Genomic DNA, 21,423 nt, shown 5'->3' with positions numbered 1-21,423 from the left:
CCCGAAGCTTGGGGCTGCGGAGCTCAGCGCGCCCCAAGCTTCTGGGTGCCGGCAAGGTCTAGACGGCTAGCGGAGACCTTGCCGGCACCCAGAAGCTTGGGGCGCGCTGAGCTCCGCACGCCCCAAGCTTCGGGATTAATGCAGCGCTCCGCTAGCCGTGGGAGAGCTGGGTCTCCCACGGCTAGCGGATAGCTTCCTGAAGCCTGGAGAGCGAGAGGGGTCGGTGCGCACCGACCCCTCTCACTTTCCAGGCTTCAGCGAAAGCCTGCATTCGCTCCATAGGACACACACACATTTTCCCTTGCTTTTTAGGAGGGAAAAAGTGCGTCCTATGGTGCGAAAAATATGGTACTTTTCTCTCCATGCAGAATTTTATTCATCGACCAGCCTTGTTTTCAACAGCACAAAGCACATTCGAGAACAAATTCCGCCCGATTCTCCCCCAGCTAACAGTTCAAATGGAAAGCAGTGCAGCTTGCAAAACCACGGCAGCCTGAGTCTTTCTTGAAAGCACTTGGTCTGCTTCTTTTTCTTCTTTCAGAGACTCTGCTTCTGGGTTCTGCAGAGGCAACAAGACGACCACTGTGGGGAAAGTATCAGATTGATCGAAGTTTGGTCTGATCCAACAGGGCTCTCATGTTTTCAGGTTATCTTTGTACTCTTTCGGTATTTTGCAAGGCACCTTGAGGGCTCTTTGAAGCCACCAGCCAGGATAGAAGTCTACTATATTTTTTAAAAAATAATTAAGTAATTCCCAGTGTTCTGGGCTTGCCTCCTCCCAAATTCTGAATCATGCCAAAATGCAAATAGGGTTTCTCAGAAAGCAGATCATATTTACATTTATACACTTGAGCTGTAAATGTGGTATGCTTACAGTTTTAATTCGGGTCTGTGTGTGTGCCAATGTAGTGTACATCAGCTCTGAGAATCTGCAGGAACATTGAACGAGGTTGTCTGAAGACAATGACTGCATGATAGTCTCTTCAGGCAATATCCCTCTTTGAACAAGCTAGAATTTCCATATCAGCTTGAGCTGAGCACAGAATAAAAATACTTTGGAACATCACAGATGGAAGAAACACCCCCCAGGTCTTCAAATGGGCAAATAAATCCCTGGGGTCTGGAGCTAAAGGCACTGATTTGTACTTATAGGGAAGAAATCCATAAAGACCTTAGAAAAGATATATATATAAAACACCAAAGCAGAGATGCTGGCATTTTTGATGGCACAGAATTGAGGTAACAATGGTATCACCATTTTACCACATTTGAAATATGGCCTGACATTCAAATTTTTGCTAGCTATAGAATTCGAAGGAAGTTTTGCACCTGTAAATTATTGTGATACACTATTTTCAACAAAGTGAGAGAGAACATGCATCTGTGCTTTGCTTGGATCTGATAAGCTCCCCTAGATTCCTTATTGAATGTAAAAGATATTCCACATACAACCAAGAGACATTGAGGCCAGGGGTTATGTAGTAGTATCTCTATACAAACCTTCAGAAAGATTTTCACACTGAACAGAAAGAAAAAGGTTAAATCCAGGCTGTATTTTCAGTGGTTTTAAAAACGTTTGCTCCTCTCATGAAACTTAGCATGTATATATCAGCAGCAACAATGAGGTATTCTTCTTGAGTCAGCTTTAAAATAATGTTGACATTGCAGTCGATACGTTATGGATTGCCATATTTATGTCAGAACGTATTGGCACAAGAATACATCAATAATATAAAATATTTAAGGATAAGTCTTAACTTTAAATTAAACCTTACGATTCCACGTTCCATTCTTCATCTTTTTCGCTCTGCTGATCTTAAATGACAGGTTCCGCAGGTAATGATTTTAACATCTTTCTCTTTTTTGTCAGCAACTAAAACTACTATTTTTAAATAAGTCTCTGCAGAGGAAAACTGGAAGTCAGATCTTGGCTAGCTGATTCTATACATCTGTAATAAATGCCTATATTTGCACCTGAATTTGCAGCTAAAGAATTGTATCCAATGGTGTATACACACACACACACACACACGGTTACTGGTTCTCTGCATTAGACAAGCAAGAATATCAATACCGTACTTTTTTTACTTTAGAATAAGGTTAAAAATCTGGGGCATCTTATACACGGATAGTGCATATGCCCATTTTCTAAATTTGGGGTCCCTAAAAGTAGGGGGCGTCTTATACATAGAGGCGTCTTATACACGAAAAAATACGGTACCCTTCAGAATCAAAACAAAGTTCCATTAGGCACAAATTAGAATGGCATTAAGCAGATCATTCCTAGTTGGTCCCAAGGATCTTAATGCAACACTAGTGCATCTGAATTACCAGGCATGTTGATAGATTCAACCTTCATAAAGCCCTCTCATCCCTTTAGGTCATCAGTCCAGCAGGCTAATCCCTGTAACTACCTACTCACATGAATGGCCTACTTATGTCAACTAAACATCTTAGGTTAATAAATATATGTAGCAGTATAGCTTCTCTTCTGCAAATAGGAAAATCACAACTTGGAACTAATGATCTTTTGAGAGTTTCATCTTTCTACTTTACTCTGGCCACATGCATGAGCAGCCATGGATTATCCAGTGACAGCAATGTCTACACAGGCTATAAAATGATAGCCATGTTGTCTCTTGTGATAGTAAATTCTAAGTTATTCATGCATTGTGCAAAAATCATTTCCTTTGTCTGCCCTTAACTACTTCCAATCAATTGCACTGGGCAACCCAAAGTATGAGAATGGAAGGGGGGGGGATCTCTTATCTACTCCATTTGTAATTGCATAATCTTCTGTCACATACTCCTTGACCTTAGTCAACTTTTCTCTAAGCTAAAGGCTTCAGCTTTTTTTGTTACTTCTCATAGGTAAGGTATGTCATATTTCAAAAGGTGAAAATCCAGGCACAAAAGTTGTTGAGGTTTTTTGCCCAATATGAAAACTGTAAGGTTGCCATATGTCCAGACACAGTTTAGCTCTATGGAAAAAACTGCTGGATTGTGGTGACAAAGTAACAAATAATGAAAAGAGTCAGAAGATGGCGGCTCAGCAGGGAGTTGCATAAAGGGGCTCTGCATTGTTCCTCCAAGAAAGGTTTTATCAGCTGTTTTTAAAGTGTTTTAAAAAACCTTATCCATCTGTAATTTGGATGTCTTTCTGGGACTCGGAACCTTGTCTGAACTGTTTATCTCCTCTAGAAAGCAATCCAAACATGGCTGCAGAGATGTGATAGCTTGACTTATTTAATAATAGTTTGGTTCAGACATAGCAGACAATGAGCCAATGGCTCATCAACCCGATAACAAGCGACAGGCCCGCATGCTCCCTGCTGCCATCCTGTGCCCACTTTGGTTCTTCTGTCCCCGCTTGTTTCCTTTAACATCGGAATGAGGAAATTGCAGTTTCCTCGTTCCTCATTGGATCAATCATATTCCAGCTTGTAAGCAGTGATTAAGCTAGTGTCATGTGTGCGTGCAGGAGCCAGGCCCTGTGAACAGTGAACAATAGGACTTTGCAGGACTGGGGCTTTCCTAAGTTTTTTCTGAAGAGGCAAGGCGCAGCCTCATAGGTGAGGCCGATTGGTAACTCACAGCACCTGGTGGCAAGAGAAGGGAAGGGATATAAGGTCAGCATTTCCCTTCGGCTCTTTGCCACGGCAACACGCTTCCTGCCTTGGGCTTCTTGCTTTCTGATCCTTGAACCTCAACTTCTTGACTCCCTGCTTCTTGATCCTCAGATCCCTGACTTCCTGACTCCTTGCTTCTTGATCCTCGGACCCTTGCCTTTGTGATTCCTTGCTTTCTGACCCTCGGACTCTTGGCTTCCTGGCTTCTGGATCCTGACGTCCCCTGCAGGGACTTTGATCGCTCGTGAACCAGACTGTGACAGCTAGTTTCTCAGTTAAAATGGCACAGGGAGCTGAGCACATGAGCAAGAAAGGCCCCTGAGTGCATTGTTTGTCCTCAGGCTCATAAACCATGGTTTATCGTGACTTTATTGAGACAGTAATTGTTGTTTTATCTTTAACTCCCCTCCTAATAATTCCTAGCATTGTACTTACCCTTTTCAACCGATGCTCTCCACAAGCTGCCCATTAGGACCCCAAGATCTGTTTCTTGGATAGTCGCAGCTAGTTGGCAGCCCATCAACATATATACCTTAAGTTGGTAATGTATTCTAAAAGTTGTTGTTGTTGTTTAGTCGTTTAGTCGTGTCCGACTCCTTGCGACCCATGGACCAGAGCACGCCAGGCACTCCTGTCTTATACTGCCTCCCGCAGTTTGGTCAAACTCATGCTGTTAGCTTCGGGAACACTGTCCAACCATCTCGCCCTCTGTCGTCCCCTTCTCCTTGTGCCCTCCATCTTTCCCAACATCAGGGTCTTTTCCAGGGAGTCTTCTCATGAGGTGGCCAAAGTATTGGAGCCTCAGCTTTAGGATCTGTCCTTCCAGTGAGCACTCAGGGCTGATTTCCTTCAGAATGGATAGGTTTGATCTTCTTGCAGTCCATGGGACTCCCAAGAGTCTCCTCCAGCACCATAATTCAAAAGCCTCAATTCTTCGGTGATCAGCCTTCTTTATGGTCCAGCTCTCATTTCCATACATCACTACTGGGAAAACCATAGCTTTAACTATACGGACCTTTGTCAACAAGGTGATGTCTCAAAAGTAGTAGCCATGAAAACGTATCTAGGAAATGGGTCATAACCACCACTTCTGCAAGCCACACAACTGCTACTGTCTACCTAGGAGACCACTTCCTACTTCTGTTAAAGTGGACTTTGGTCTTCATAAATTTTGGCCATGATAGATTTGTTAAGTTTTAAGTTGGTTTTCCTACAACAGACTATACAAACTCTGTCCCAGCTAAACTGTCATTACTGAGGCCTTTCCCATAATAGTCTTATCTCATGATATTACATCCAATCCACTTATTTATTGGTTGCATCCATCAGCTGTATTATTTGGGCAATCAGTAAGGCCTTTGAGGAATGGAACATCATCGAGTCACATGTCTGGGCAGTATCAGTACCTAAGACAATTAAATCCTGATCTAATTGACTGCAGCTCTGGGACAATCTGACAATAATGAGTCAATCAGCAGCCTCATTGATTTCACTGGCATTACTCATGCCAGTAACATTACATGCCCAAAATACCTTTTCAGATTGGGTCAATATAGTAAGGGTCCCTTGCTTGTCAGGAAGGCTTCAGTTTGAATTGCCCAGGCAGGGCAAATGCAAAGTAGTAGCTAACTGGCTTCCCCGTTGCTGACATTAACAGCTGCATAATAGCTCCATGAGCAAGCTTTGTAAACATGTAAACAGCACAATTAATTGCAGTGATTATGTTCTTAGAAAAATAGAGCATTTCGGTAATTTGGAGCACATTATAGCTTCGTGTTTACAGAACTCCAGGCACATCGGAAAATTAAATATATTTAATTTAGGCTTCAATTGTCTCCTCTTCAAGAAAACGTAAGGCAACAAAATCTTGCACACACAGTCAATTCCATAATGTGGCAAGTCAAACTGTGGCCAGGACTGCATGCATGTAATCTTCCCGAAGGGGGAAGATGTTTTAGGCTTCAATCCCTCGAAGAGGACCGTGGTTTGTTTACATGCAGTGAGTGTGATCAGTCCCAGTGTCACAATTTGTATCTCAGTAGGATATCATATGCTGGATGAGCAATGAGAGTGGCTCTGTGTCTTGCTTCACAAAGATGTGTTCTCCATTGGAAGGTTGTCCAGTACAACTCTTGTTTAAAGATAAACAAGCACAATAAGGGAGATCACAGGGGTAGCCAGCTGCTGGACAGTGTAGTGTCCAGTGTGGTGTAGTGGTTAAGAGCGGTAGTCTTGCAATCTGGGGAACCAGGTTCGTGTCTCCGCTCCTCCACATGCAGCTGCTGGGTGACCTTGGGCCAGTCACACTTCTTTGAAGTCTCTCAGCCCCACTCACCTCACAGAGTGTTTGTTGTGGGGGAGGAAGGGAAAGGAGAATGTTAGCCGCTTTGAGACACCTTAAAGGGAGTGAAAGGCGGGATATCAAATCCAAACTCTTCTTCTTACCCATCTATATATACATTTTGCATTTTTATTTCAATTGCAGTAATTATTTCTAAATGCTGGATCAACAATACATCTTAAGGAGCACACACAACTCTTATGGAAATCCGTCATCCGTGGTATGCCCCACAGAGGACCTTAAGGTCCTTTAATAGCAACACCCTAGAGGTCCCAGGCCCTAAGGAAGTCAGATTAGCCTCAACCAGAGCCAGGGCCTTTTCAACACTGGCTCCGGCCTAGTGGAACGCTCTGTCTCATGAGATCAGGGCCCTGCAGGGTCTGTAAGACAGAGTTGTTCCGCCTGGCCTTTGGCTTGGAATCAACTTGATCCCCTTCCCCGATTTTCTTTTTCCTTTCTCCTTCTGTGATGGAACTCTTATCTGGGGACTTCCCTGGCTTTTTTCTGGCCCACGTAGGACGTCTGGATAGTTGGCCTTGGTGAAGATTTGACGTTTTCATCCCCTAAAAAGTTTTTGATTTGAGTTTCTACTGAAATGAGGCTGCATTTTAATGTTGTATTTTAATCCTACATTTAAAGAATATCCAACACACAATTGAAGTTCATAGTTTGCTATGATTTTTGGGAATTGTAGATCTGTGAGAGGGGAAATGAGTCTCCAGGACTCTTTAGGGGGAAGTCATGTGCTTTACATGAACACTGGATGTGCTTAAAATATATGGTGTGCTCCTACCCTTCACGTCCACTCTGTCAGTCACTAGTTTTATTTCTCTCCTGAATCCACCTTTTCCAGCCATCCCATCCAGTTTTCAGGGTCGTCCCCTTTTGACCATCGGTCAGCATCTGTAGGCACTGAGCACGCTCACTCCTCGCTAGGGTATCAGGCAGGGTCCTTCATTAGTTTTTCTTTTTCAAATGGCTGCATCCAACACTACCATTTAACTCCAGCAACAAGCTGTGCAGTGGATTCCCCCATTCTCTAGCCCTAGAACCCCCTCAAAATCTGCTGTGGAAGGCTGCAGGTATTGGAAAGGCAAGAGCAGAAATCATTCTATTTGTGACTTAAAGGCTAATTCTGTTATTTGTCAGCCAACCAAGAGATGTTTGGTGGAGGTGAAGCTAGTGACCCAGCAGAGACCAAGCATGGTCTTCATTGAGGTAGCTCTGCGGGAGTCTTTCCCTCCATATGATTGGCTGAACGAACAAGGTCTGAAGCAGGAAATGCAAAAGCTCTCTGTTCCTTTGTCCTCAAACTGCACACTGATTTTTCTTCCATTTGCTCAGTAAAGTGTTATCAGGGCTTTTCTCTCTGTCTCTGTTAATAGAAGCACCCTCAGGAGTAGATGGGAACACAGGGAAGGTAAAGGGAAGTCCTTTTGCGGCATTGGCTATAAATGTTTGACGTTTTATTGTGTTTTTATATTCTGCTGGAAGCCACCCAGAATGGCTGGGGAAACCTAGCCAGATCTGCGGTGTACAAATAATAAAATTATTGTTATTATAACCCCCAAACTTTTGTATTTCTTCAGATTTCCCCAAGTATGCTGCTACCTCTGTCTTATCCAAAGCTGTTGCCACTCTTTGACTGCCTACACAAAAACAATAGGAGAACTGAGTCAGAACATAAAATTAGAAGGATTTGGGTTGATCAGAAATGGCTGGGCCAACTTGAGACTTTACTCCTATGGCAATTTATCCCATGCTTAGTGAAAAGATTTAAGTAGTAGTGTCATTAAATGAAGGGGACTTATTCATAGGCGGGTTTTGCTTTACTGAATAAAAGGCTCCCACACGTTGACTTTTTAAAAACTGGTCGTACTTTCTCAGGGGAAAGATGTTGCCAAATCTGGCTTGAGCTAACTCTTGATAATGTGGAAATTAAGTGATACTGTGAAGTGAGTCCAAGAGATGTGCTCTACTTCAGTGATTACATCTACAGGAGTTGTCATTATTTATATAGACTGTCACTTTTCTGTATGAAAAGGGGGGGGGGGCCTTCATTGATTTGTATTAATAGGATACTGGTGACATCTAGTGGCTGGCTTAATAACATATCTCCAGTGTGAGTAACTCTGGGATTTCACTTCTGAAATGTAAAATAACATCGCAGTTCTCCACAGGCTTGTTAAAGGTTCCGATCTAGCAACACTCTTAGGACAAGCCATGGGCCCAAGTGCACGTCAAAAAATGTTTCCACCAGAACTGAGTCTCTAGGCTATACTCCAAAATACACTGAAATGGAAAATCGGTAATGGGGATCAGTGGCTAAGCTATGCTCTAAGAAGCCCTCCAGTCAAGTAGAACTTCATTATTCTGGAGGCATGCAAGCATTTCAGTGCTAAACCAGCAGGATGAGCCCATGAGAAAGACCCATGCAGTCAGCCACGTTCAAGCAGTCGTGCTACTCATATGCAGTGAAGCCTCAAGCAATAACACCATGTGGGAATGTGGTTCTCGCAGCTGTGGGTATGAACAAGGGGTTTGGGTTGGGGTAAAAATAAAACCAGATGCTACTTGAAGACTTGCTAAAACTGCTAGTGTATAGAATCTTTAATCTGCAAATAAGTACAGCATGCTCTCTCCCTGTTACACCCCCCCCCCCCAGCCCTGGGAGTCCTCATAAGGGAGCTGTGCCTGGAGGAAGAACTGTGAGGGGAGAGACTCCATCAGGCAAGGCCTCCTTCCATCTGCCTTGCCCCACCCTCCAGTCTCCGCTTTTCAGTTTGTATTGTATTATTTTATGCACTGTGACCCACCGTTGTTTTATTGATTATAGTTTAGAAATTATTTATTGTAATTGTTAAGAGTGGATTTCTGTTTAATTTTTATATGCTGGTATTTAATATTATTCTATACTATTCTAATGGATTGTTGAATATTACTTTATTTGATATAAGTTGCTTGTTTTAAAGTTATGTCTTATTATCACATCTTTTTATTGGATTAGATTGTTACAAGGTGTATAGAGTGGTGCCCCGCAAGACGAATGCCTCGCAAGACGAAAAACTCACTAGACGAAAGGGTTTTCCGTTTTTTGAGTCGTTCCACAAGACGAATTTCCCTATGGGCTTGCTTTGCAAGACGAAACGTCTTGCGAGTTCTTGCGAGTTTGTTTCCTTTTTCTTAAAGCCGCTAAGCCATTAATAGCCGCTAAGCCGCTAATAGCCGTGCTTCGCAAGACGGAAAAACCGCAAGACGAAGAGACTCGCGGAACGGATTAATTTCGTCTTGCGAGGCACCACTGTATTCTTTGTTTCTTCAGCTTGTAAACTGCCTTGGGAATTGTAAAATAGAAAGACGGTATACAAATTAAAAGGGAAAGGAAAGGAAAGAAAAACACTATGCAGGCTCTAACAACCAATTTGGTTTTGTTGACAAAAATGCTGGCAAGGGAATCCAGAAAGTATTTCATGATGATTCAGACTCTCAGAAGTGACCACTGGAAAACATTGATCCACAGGTTGACAGATGAGGCAGTGCACTCGCTTTCAATCTCTGGGATTATTGAAACAACTTTGAGGGGACTCTCATGAGGGTGTCGGAAGCGGAGTATGCAGTATCGATTTCCATTACAGTCTTTATTGTGCAACCATCTATTTGGTAAGTAGGGTATTAAACAGCAGATAACAACACTGGTGTTTTCTGAAAAGCAAGTGCTAAAGCATTCTTTATGGTCCTACATCTGGTATTCAGGTACCATATTATTTATAGGGCTCCCCAACAATTTCGCTGGATTGTGGACTCTTTATTTTTAACTGCAATCGGCAAAAACCCAGAAGAGGAAATACTTGGCAGTTGTAATGATGGAAAATGCTTCACCTGCTGATTTTGCTCCTGCCATGCACTTGTTAAAGGTACAGTGGTACCTCAGGTTACATACGCTTCAGGTTACATACGCTTCAGGTTACAGACTCCACCAATCCAGAAATAGTACCTCGGGTTAAGAACTTTGCTTCAGGATGAGAACAGAAATCGTGCTCCGGCGGCGTGGCGGGAGCAGGAGGCCCTATTAGCTAAAGTGGTGCTTCAGGTTAAGAATAGATTCAGGTTAAGAACAGACCTCCAGAACGAATTAAGTACTTAACCCGAGGTACCACTGTATAGTAATCTACTAGGAAGAAGAAGAGAAAAGAGTGAATCCTGGTTAAATGTTGGTGTTATAGTTAATATTCCAGCTCCAGCCTACGATGGCTTAACTGATTTCCTCCACAATTCATTCCATGCTATGAGTTGAAGTATTTCCAGGCTGGGGGAGAGAGATTTTAAAAACTTATTTGAAGTGGGATGCAGATTTAACATCTTTTCTTTCCTGGATGAATAGAAATCTTACTCCCTGCAGTCTCACACAAGGGACCTGCTGGTTAAATATCAAAAACTTGTTTCATGAACTTCCCTAATTAGATGTGAATACTGCAAAGATGAGTTGTGGAAAGGAAGCTGGAAAGCAAAAATATGCAAAGCGTTCCCTAGGTTGTACATGAAGCCTGATAAATATCTCAAGTCTCCTTAGGCTGCAAGAAGCACCTACCTCTGCGCCACAAAAAAGTCCTCCCCAATGCAGCACCACTATGTAAACCTATTTATAGACCAAGAAGCACCTGCACCTGGGGTTATCAAATCAACTCTTTGTTCTTTACAACCCAAGCAGCAGCTTGAGTTACACTACATATTCACCCTCCTGCTTCAAAATAAGCAAAAAAAAAAGCCCATCTTGATCATCAAGAAAGGCTTTGTGCAAATAGTGATCATTATCCTGGCCTCCCATACGAACGACTGTGGTCTGCTGGAAGATATGTATCTGACTAAAAACCAAATACTGCCCCTCAGTTTCTTCCATTTTTATACCAATTTATTTGCCGGTGTATATTTTTGCGAACCACTTTCGGAAGCTGCTTTTTTTTTTAAAGCACTCTATATAATTTCTGTTGAGTAAACAAAACAAAGATTTGAGGAGTGGCGTAGCGTGGGTTGCCAGTGCCCAAGGCCATGCATTGGTGGTGAGTGGGTGGGAGGGAAATAGAGGCGAATACACATGTGTATTTCCTGGGTAAGGTGATTGAGAGAGCGGTTGCTGAACAGCTTGGTAGGTTTCTGGATGAAACATCGGCTCTCGATCCATTCCAGTCCGGCTTCCGCGCTGGTCATGGGACCGAGACGGCTCTGGTCGCCCTAACAGATGATCTCCGCAGGCAGCTGGATCGAGGCGGGTCAGGGCTGCTGATTCTTCTAGACCTGTCAGCAGCCTTCGACATGGTCGATCACGAACTCCTAGACCACCGCCTTGCCGACGTGGGGATCCAGGGCACAGTCCTCCAATGGCTGCGCTCGTTTCTCTCTGGTCGGGGACAGAGGGTGGCGCTTGGGGGGGAATTGTCATCGCGCCACTCCTTGGTGTGTGGAGTGCCTCAGGGTGCGATTCTCTCCCCGATGCTTTTTAACATCTTTATGCGCCCCCTCGCCCAGCTTGTTCGGAGTTTTGGGCTGGGTTGCCATCAGTATGCCGATGACACCCAACTCTATCTGTTGATGGATGGCCATCCTGACTCGGCCCCAGACACACTGACCAGATGCCTGGAGGCTGTGGCTGGATGGTTACGTGGGAGCCGGTTGAAGTTAAATCCTTCGAAGACAGAGGTCCTCTGGCTGGGACGGGACGACATGGGATTGAGGGGGCAACTCCCATCTCTTGCGGGGGTGCAGTTAGTGCCAGCACCGTCCGTTAAGAGTTTGGGTGTAATCTTCGATACCTCCCTCTCTATGGAGGCGCAGATTACAGCTATAACAAAGGCGGCATTTTTTCATCTCCGCCAAGCTAAGCAGTTGGCCCCTTATCTCTCTCGCCCTGACCTAGCCACTGTGATCCATGCGACGGTCACCTCCAGACTGGATTATTGTAACTCGCTCTACGTGGGGCTGCCCTTGAGACTGACCCAGAAACTCCAGCGGGTGCAGAATGCCGCGGCGAGACTCCTTATGGGGTCTTCGCTGCGAGACCACATTCATCCGGTGCTATATCAGCTGCACTGGCTCCCGGTGGAGTACAGGATCAGGTTTAAGGTGCTGGTTTTAACCTTTAAAGCCCTATACGGCCTAGGACCCTCGTACCTACGGGACCGCCTCTCCTGGTATGCCCCACAAAGAAACCTACGGTCTGCAAATAAAAACATCCTGAAGGTCCCAGGCCTCAGAGAGGTTAGGCTGGCCTCAACTAGAGCCAGGGCCTTCTCGGCTGCGGCTCCAATCTGGTGGAACGCTCTGTCAGAAGAGACTAGGGCCCTGCGGGACTTGACATCTTTCCGCAGGGCCTGCAAGACAGAGTTGTTCCACCAGGCCTTTGGTCAGGGCGCAGCCTGACTCCCTCCTCTGGCAACCTGCACAGAGTTTTGCTTAATGGTTGCCATTAACTTGATTTTAATTAATTTTTATAATGAAATATTTTTAGAATGTTGGTTTATTTGATTGTTTGATTATTTGATTGTTGTTAGCCGCCCTGAGCCCGGCTTTGGCTGGGGAGGGCGGGATATAAATAAAATTTATTATTATTATTATTATTATTATTATTATTATTATTCAATAGTCTAACGGTGTCCACGACACCCAAGAGATCGCAGTTGCAGATAAGAAGAGTCATTACGTTGTCTGGAGAAGTAGCTTCCTGGTTCACATGGAGAAACCTTTTTTTAAAAAAATAAATAAATAAAGGATACAGGATATTCTCTCACAAAATATATTAACTTTTGTCCCATACAGAAAAAGAGGTGTCCTCCTAGCTCTTCACTGGCTGGCTCCACACCTCTGCATTCAGCAAAGCTCTGAATGGAAAATAGCTGTACTCATGCAGCTCCTTCATGCGATCAGGCCTTCCAAAAAGCTGAAGTGAGTTCAGCTGGCTTCTTCTTCAGACTGTATGATGTACTCTTGTCAGTCAGCAAAATGGGCCAACTGTCTGATTCAGTACAAGTCACCTTCTTTGTTCCTACAGGTCCAAGGATTAAAAATGGTGCTATTGTGTGTGTTTTTTTACTGATTACCTAATCACTTTTTATTAATCAGGATAATCAGCTACAGTCTACACTACAGTGGTACCTCGGGTTAAGTACTTAATTCGTTCCGGAGGTCTGTTCTTAACCTGAAACTGTTCTTAACCTGAAGCACCACTTTAGCTAATGGGGCCTCCTGCTGCCGCCGCGCTGCCAGAGCACGATTTCTGTTCTCATCCTGAAGCAAAGTTCTTAACCCGAGGTACTATTTCTGGATTGGCGGAGTCTGTAACCTGAAGCGTCTGTAACCTGAAGCGTATGTAACCTGAGGTACCACTGTACTCTAAATGTTATGTTTCTCCTTGCCTTTACTCTTATCCATAGCTACTTTTTTCTGTATTGTTCAGATTGTAATGGTCATTCTCCCCCACCCCACCCCAATTTTCTCCTTTATTGTGTAACAGTTGTTAAAATAAATCCATTTTTTTAAAAACCTTTTTTCTTGGAACATTTGCTAGCCAAGGAAAAAATGCTTCTTTTGTATTGAGGGGCCTTTAAGGCAGGACTGGGAACTGTGGTAATCCTCTAGGTGCTGGGTGACAATTCCCATCATCTTGACTACCAGCCAAGCCAGTTGGGGCTAACGTAACATGAACTGGGTTGCAGCAGCATGTGGAGGGTTGTAGGTTCCACAATAAAATAGATGTAAATAAGTAAAAATCATTTACAGAAGCTTTTCCTAACCCAAATTTGGTTGCTGAAAATGCACAGGGAGTTGGAGGGGGGGAGAAAGACCAAGAGTTGATGTTTGTTTTAAGGGAGCTTGGTTTTAGCACAAATTTCTTGGCCAACTGCCTCCTCAAATACACTCTTCATAGTTTTTTAGCATACGTATACTGAGCCACTATTTTGTACTTGGCTCTGGTTGATGGACCTTGGGATTCTACAGCGGTACCTCGGGTTAAGAACATAATTCGTTCTGGAGGTCCGTTCTTAACCTGAAACTGTTCTTAACCTGAGGTACCACTTTAGCTAATGGGGCCTCCTGCTGCTACCGCGCGATTTCTGTTCTCATCCTGAGGTAAAGTTCTCAACCGGAGGTACTATTTCTGGGTGAGTGGAGTCTGTAACCTGAAGCATCTGTAACCCAAGGTACCACTGTATCAAGAAACAAAGTAGATTGCACGAACCCAAAGTCTGCCCCCCTGCCTCTGATATATACATTCCCCCAACCAGAATGTTCTCAAGTTTTTAACCAAGTTGAGTTTTGAACCAACTGCCTTAAAGCACACACAGACACACACACACCTAGAAAACAGAACCCACCCACTCCAGCACTATCATTTCTGGCAATGGGTAGATATAAGTCTTGGGGAAGGTCAGAACATCCTTGTGTTTGGAATGCCAAGAGGATGGATGTCCTCTTTCACAGAGTGATATGGAAGCTGGCCTTCAGAAGAGGTCAAAGTGTACAAACCAGGGTGAACTTACAGCTGGGTCTCAGTGCTGCAGTCTACCCAGTCCTTATCATTTGCCTGGCCCAATCCCACCACAGACTTTCAGCTGAACCAATGCTGACACCAAACTCCTTGCATGTTGAGCTGAGGCAGCCAGGAGATAGGGAGGAAGGTCTCCGAGAGGAAAAACTTGGAGGTGTTGAAGGGAATCCGAAAGTGAGACAAAAGGTTTAATATTATTAATCTAACAATAACAAGGAAGTAGATATGAGAGGAAAGCTCTCAGAAGAAGTGAATGTGGAAGGGTTAAAGAAAATGGCATTTTGGGTGGAGGGATAAGGTACAAGTTGCGTGTGAAAGAATCAGAGAAGTTACAGGAAATGGGTAAAAATACTTTTGAGAGGAATATGGGGGTAAAAAGATAAATTATGAAGAAAAAAACCTCCTCCACTAATAGTCTCAGCAAATTCTGCCTAAGCTCAGGAGGCTGTGACAATACCTGACTGTGGTCAGAAGCTCAAAGTTCCCCAGTTGGAAGGAAGGCCCATATGTTATCAGGTAAGCAATAAAAAACTCATCAACCACAAATAAGTACTTCTGAATACCGGTGCTAGAAGACAAAAAAGCAGTGGGCTGCTGCCATCCCACCCTGTTTGTTAGCTTTCCAAAAGCACCTAGTTTTGGAAGTCAATGCTGGACGATCTTTGGGTCCAATCCAACAGGGCTCCCTCCCTGCCCTAGACTGCAAAGCTGCTTTGCTGGGGAAACAAAGAGCACCATAGTTCAACGGAACAGCCATTTCAGATAATTACCTTTCAATTCAAGCCAGCCATCAAACATAACTTGTTCATTGAGACATAATGGAACCATAAAATTCATACAGAGTAATTTGTTTTGAGTATAATGTTTCCCCATTTGCTTCTGGCAGCACTCAGTAGAAAAGCCTTAATAACCAGCTTCACAATGGTGCAAGTTTCTAAACAGCAGAAAATTTATCGGCACTTGGAGGAGCTGGGTGACTGTTGTCCCAAAACCAAAAGCCATCAAGCCAGAACACACACACACACAGAGAGAGAAACACACACCTCCCCTGCGGCCATCACCTCCAGAATAATATACCGTAAGTGAGCCTGCATTCATAAAGGGACCAACGACCCACATATTTTCATGAAGCCAAGTTCTAGAACCTAAGGACATCCAGAAAAGTTGAATGGGCAAAAGGAATCTGCCTCACGCAGCATAATACTATGGAAATCATTATGCTTTGGTGGGCTTTTTGTTTAAAATGTTGCACACTGCATTTTTAACAGCCTGGCTGTGTTGTCATAACAAGCAACCAATTCTCTGTAGTGGTTGCCACCAAACTGGGTAGCTTTAAAAGGGAATTGCATAAATTTCTGGAGGATGAGGCTGTCGCTGGCTACCACTGAGGACAGCTATTCACGATACTGGCAGTAGTTCTCTGAACGTTGTGGCCAATAACACCAAAATTTGACCTGGAAGAAAAGGTATTGGACAGAACCATTTTACCCCCAGAGAGTTGAGCATGGATCAGGCCCTTGGCCCCAAAAACATTGGCCACCCCTGCTTCAAAAAGTAATTCTGAACTCAAAACCTAATGGAAGGTTTGAAACTGAAAATCAACAAGTAGGGAGGTTGTAAAGGATGGCATTTGGCCCATTTGCTTATATGCAATTTCATGAAAACCAGGTCATTTTACGTAGCATCAAGCTTAATCAGAAGAAGAAGGAAGAAGAAGAAGAAGAAGAGGAGGAGGAGGAGTTTGGATTTGATATCCTGTTTTATCACTACCCTAAAGGAGTCTCAAAGCAGCTCACATTCTCCTTTCCCTTCCTCCCCCACAACAAACACTCTGTGAGGTGAGTGGGGCTGAGAGGCTTCAGAGAAGTGTGACAAGCCCAAGGTCACCCAGCAGCTGCATGTGGAGGAGCGGGGAAGCAAACCCGGTTCACCAGATTACGAGTCTATTGCTCTTAACCACTACACCACACTGGCTCTTTAGCCAATGGAAGTAGGTATTTACACCAGAGAAACTTCATGAGTAGGGCAGTATCCAACGAAGCAGTTGTGCCAGTAGAATGACATTTTTTCCCAGCGCAACCCCTAAATCTGCCTCAGAAAATGGTGGGAATCCCCTCTTAGTGGGCGGGGTGGGGGCATGGGAAGAGGAAAGAAGGGAAGTTGCAGGGCACAGCTAAGAGTATTAATATATCTGGGCAAAAGGCAGAATTAAAATCTCTATCTGCATAAAAGAATAGCTTTATCATATTATTTCCCACCAGCAGAGTTTCTCCAGATATAAAAGTAGCCCTAACTTGTTAATACTTCAAATAATACATAAAGAGCTCAACATAATAAGCTGGCTTGCAACACTTATCTTTCCATCCACCTGAGTATGTTTGCTATAAAATAAGTGAAAACAAATATTAAAAGGCGGCATACTAGTGTGCTTATTTGGCTTTATTAGCAAGAAGGGGGAATAATTACAATTACAAATAAGCCATCCATTTAGAATTTACATTTTCCTCTAAAATATTTTATTATTATTATTATTTCTCATGAAATAAGTAGTAAAAGAAATGCATCCAATGACTTTTGGGAGTATATGACTTTTTTTTAGGTCATCAATGTTCAGGTATGGTGTGTTCTAAAAACAAGTCTTGTGCTTGAGTAAAGAGAACTGTGTTCCAGAGCCTTCAGCAGAGTTTCCAAGACTGTGTAGATACTGCTTGTTATAGCTTAAAGGTAAAGGACCCCTGACAGTTAAGTCCAGTCGCAAACGACTCTGGGGTTGTGGTGCTCATCTCGCTTTACTGGCTGAGGGAGCTGACGTTTGTAGCAGACAGTTTTTCTGGGTCATGTGGCCAGCATGACTAAGCCACTTCTGGTGAAACCAGAGCAGCGCATGGAAACGCCATTTACCTTCCCGCCGGAGTGGTACCTATTTATCTACTTGCACTTTGATGTGCTTTCGAACTGCTAGGTTGGCAGGAGCTGGGACCGAGCAACGGGAGCTCACCCCTCGTGGGGATTCAAACTGCCAACCTTCTGATCAGCAAGCCCTAAGCTCAGTGGTTTAGCACAGCGCCACCTGCCAGTCCCTTTGTTATAGCTTAGGCAACATTAAACTACTCAGATAATGGAAAATGAGCAGTACAATTGTATGCATGCCAACCTAAAGGAATTTCTACCAGATTCAATGGGATATGATCCCAGTTAAGTATGTAAAGGATTGTAGCCTAAAAGATTCCACACAATACATTTGTGTACAGTGGTACCTTGGTTCTTGAACTTAGCTCGTTCCAGGAGTCTGTTTGACTCCTGAAACCATTTGAAAACCAAGGCGCAGCTTCCGATTGGCTGCAGGAGCTTCCTGCACTCAACTGGAAGCTGCGGAAGCTGTGTTGAACATTCAGCTTCTGAAAAACATTTGCAAACTGGAACGCTCACTTCCAGGTTTTTGGCGTTCGGGAGGTGATTTGTTCAGGAGCTAAGCCGTTTGAGTACCAAGATACCACTGTACTATCTTGGGATCAACATTCAAGTTGAAAGGTGCACCAGCTTATATAACCGCCAGTAACATCTAGTGTTAACCAATTGATGACTGCATTGCTAGTAATGCAATATTTAACTATTAACAGCTTCATATTAAAACATTTCTGCAGCGATAGAAGGCTGACGATGGCCCTGAGGCCTGTCTCCTCCTGGAATTTTAATCCATTTCATTTATAGCCACAAGAAATGGCTTTTCTTATTGCAGCAAACTGCAACAGCAAGTTTTACCATTTTATTGCTACCATTACCTTAATAAAGAAGAAATACATTTTAAGCTATTTCCATAGGAAATGTCATGCTTCTGCTTTTCATCAACACAAAATATGAAAATTCCTACATTTTCAAGAAGTCACTTTTAAGGTAGTAGTGTGTTTAAACTGTTTATAATAAAAAGCTAAAAATTTCACAGAAATAAATAGTCTAGTGAATTAAGGCTCCACTGCTTCCTTCTTAAGAGCAAAAGAAACCTAGAATGTAAATAAAAGATATGAGAGTTCAGAGTGTGGTTATACTGAACAGGTATTTTGTTTTGTTTTTTGCCCCAAATTCATATTGATTATGAAATTCTATTTGAAGTGCAGGAAAACAGTAAGCGGATATGAGTTCTAGGTAAAGCTGGTGACTGCAAACAGCTGTAAATCCATGGAAACTTTTTAAAAAATAGTTCCATCCCACCCACTTTGGCATAGAATTCAATGTAGCATCTTAAAAATCTTCCAAGAGGTCAGCTAAATGCTTGTTGGCACAAGATCTAATATTGACCGCTTTCCATTCTGTATATTGCCGCTCTCTTCCACAGAAGAGTAGGGGGGGTCCTGCGTTGCACAAAATTTCACACTGCCATTTCCACATCTTGAACACAATTCTGCTACTTCAACACACATCTGTGTGCCAGTGCAGCTAAGTGGCAAACATAGGTATCTGGCAGCTGCAAAAGCAAGAAAGAGTAAGGCATCTCATCAGCAAGTATTTCCAGCTTATCAGCTATTTTTTAAGCAAGGAAGGGCAGGTTCACACATGCATATTCACCCCCTGGCAAGTGCAGCGCAAGCCAACGATGGGCATGTACAATGGGAAGGCATATTCGCCACAGCTGCATCTTTCAAACCCCTTTAAAGGCGACGCTTTTCAGTGGAGTCTATTCACAGCTCTTTACTTATCTCACGTTTGGTTTGGTTTTGTCCTTTGCTACTACAGTGAAGAGGATCAAGCACACCTTGTCTCTGTCCTATAAAGAGCCCATCAGCTACATGTGACATTGCCACGGTTCATGACCATTTCTCATTAAAGGCTGTGAACCTGAGATAATTCTTTTACTTTGGATGGGTGCTCATACAGCTGTACCTCAGAAGTCGAACAGAATCGGTTCCGGAAGTCCGTTCGATTTCTGAAATGTTCAATTTCCAAAGTGTGGATGCAGCCAATTGGAAGCCCCGTCAGACATTCAGCATCCAAAAGAACCTTCGAAAACCGGAACACTCACTTCTAGTTTTCGATTGCTCAGGAGCCGAAACGTTCGATTCCCAAGGCATTCAAGAGCTGAGGTATGACTGTACTTCATTATGCTGAGCGTACAAAGTTGATCTGTATAGTCTACTTTGACAAGCCAAATCCAATGTGTCACCAAAAGTTTTTACGTGGCCCTAGCTACCAGAAGTCCATTTAACTGAGATTTTCTGAATGCAAATAATATGCTTTGCCACCAACTATACATTTTGTTGACTTGCTCTATTGGGCTAGTATTTAGTGCAAAAGGTGGTTTGGCAAGATATCCTTATCTAGAGCAATACATATTGCAATCTTTTAAAAAGAAATATTTTGGTTATCAGTACCTGAGCACCTAATCTGGAGAGATACCTATTCCTCAAACTAAAGTCATTCTTTGGTTGCAATTTGGCTAAGTCATCTTCATTCTGACGTCTGATTTTTTCCCGTCTTTTTGCTCTGTAAAAAAAAGGGAACTGCTATTAACACAAATGTGCCCAGAAGTTTCGTTGCACGTTACACCTAGATCAGGGTTAGAGTTAAGTGCAGCTGCCAGATAAATGGAGGCAGAGTAAGTCATACAAATTTGACAGGCAGTAAAGACAGACACTATCTTCATTTATTTATTTATAAAGGTCGAAAAATTGAGTGCAAAGTGCAAGTTTTGACACAGTCGGTCAAGTTTTAAGCTTTGCCTTTAACAACAAAAATGCTTTAAAACAAATACAATTCCAGTACAAAAGCAGAGACAAATGCCCCTAACCAAGACAGCCTGCCTAGCAGCCTGATAGAAAATCCATCAAGATTTGTTTCTCTCAAATGACATTGTATTTGCTTTTGCGGAACTTATCCAAATCAGTCTACCACCACACCAAGATTTCATGATCCTTGCAAGTCATTACCATGTTTTTTTTATTATGAAACCAGAATTTCAAATAAGAAACTGCAGATTAATACCACATTTAGTAAGGCAATCACCCCTTCAGAGCACAAGTTACAGTAATGGAGTAACAAGGTGCCATTATTAGTAGGCAAACCATCATCGTTCCACAATAGAAAGATTAAAAAGTACAGCCCATAAACCAAAAGATCTGCTCCAACAAGTTGGAAGACGACTTCAGTTCAACAGCAACCGTCTCTTCAGCGATGTGTTGATACACCAAATACACGAGTTTTTGCTCCAACTGCGGTCAAAGTGCTTTGACAAAGAAGCAAGTTTGACAATTCACACAAGTCCAGGTCTCGAAAAAGTTCTATGCATGTTAGTTAAGTTTTCCAACTACTTTGTCCAAGCGCTAGGCATCAAAGTTTCGCCACACACATACAATAAAACACTCTTCGACTGGCCAAGCTGCTGATCAAGCGCTCCCCACTTCTGGTAGGTATTTCCTATTCAGATTTCTTTTCTGCAAGAAATAGTGTAGCAAAAGGTTATTGTAACAGTTTGCTTACAGGCTCTTAGTTGCTTGTCAGAAGTGTCACGGCGCTATACTGAGCTTTTAGATATCAACTGAGAATGGGCTAAGAATCCATCACAAAGGAGCTGGTTCTTCCCAGACAAAGCTTCAGATACAAGTAAGCAACTGTTTTCATGTTGAGATGTCCACTCTGGCTTAGGGGAACGATGCACTTGGAAACATTCCTGTACATGTTTCATTTAAATGAATGGGAAGCATGAAGGGAGAACTGTGTGCTCTCATACGCCAACCATTCATTTCAATGGGAGTTGGTGCAAGAGGTGCAGTTGGTGCATTTAACTTTATACATACAATTTATTGGCTGCCCTTCACCGTAAGCTCCCATGGAAGGTGGCAATTAAATCATATAGTTAAAAAAGCATGTAAAACAGTAAAGATATACCAGTACAGAAAGTGGTGGTGGGGTAACACATTATT

The 21,423-nt window shown here is 43.1% G+C and overlaps 1 protein-coding gene across 4 annotated transcripts in view; it reads right to left on the bottom strand.

The window, feature by feature from the left end:
* The window catches only part of MFSD1 (major facilitator superfamily domain containing 1), a 47,321-nt gene that overhangs the window by 4,006 nt on the left and 21,892 nt on the right, over positions 1-21,423 (bottom strand). For 2 of the 4 annotated variants that reach the window (XM_053390384.1, XM_053390386.1), the window contains exon 16: positions 19,876-19,987. In XM_053390384.1, the coding sequence (XP_053246359.1) occupies positions 19,876-19,987 (112 nt within the window). Of the gene's footprint in view, positions 1-16,930; positions 18,972-19,875; positions 19,988-20,137; positions 20,935-21,423 lie in introns of those variants that run through there. The other 2 variants (XM_053390385.1, XM_053390387.1) reach the window with 2 other exon arrangements.

The sequence above is a fragment of the Podarcis raffonei genome, chromosome 5 (assembly GCF_027172205.1).
Source record: "Podarcis raffonei isolate rPodRaf1 chromosome 5, rPodRaf1.pri, whole genome shotgun sequence".
NCBI classification, from domain to species: domain Eukaryota; kingdom Metazoa; phylum Chordata; class Lepidosauria; order Squamata; family Lacertidae; genus Podarcis; species Podarcis raffonei.
Note: the sequence above shows the minus strand (reverse complement) of the source record. Positions and strands in the feature narration are given on the sequence as shown.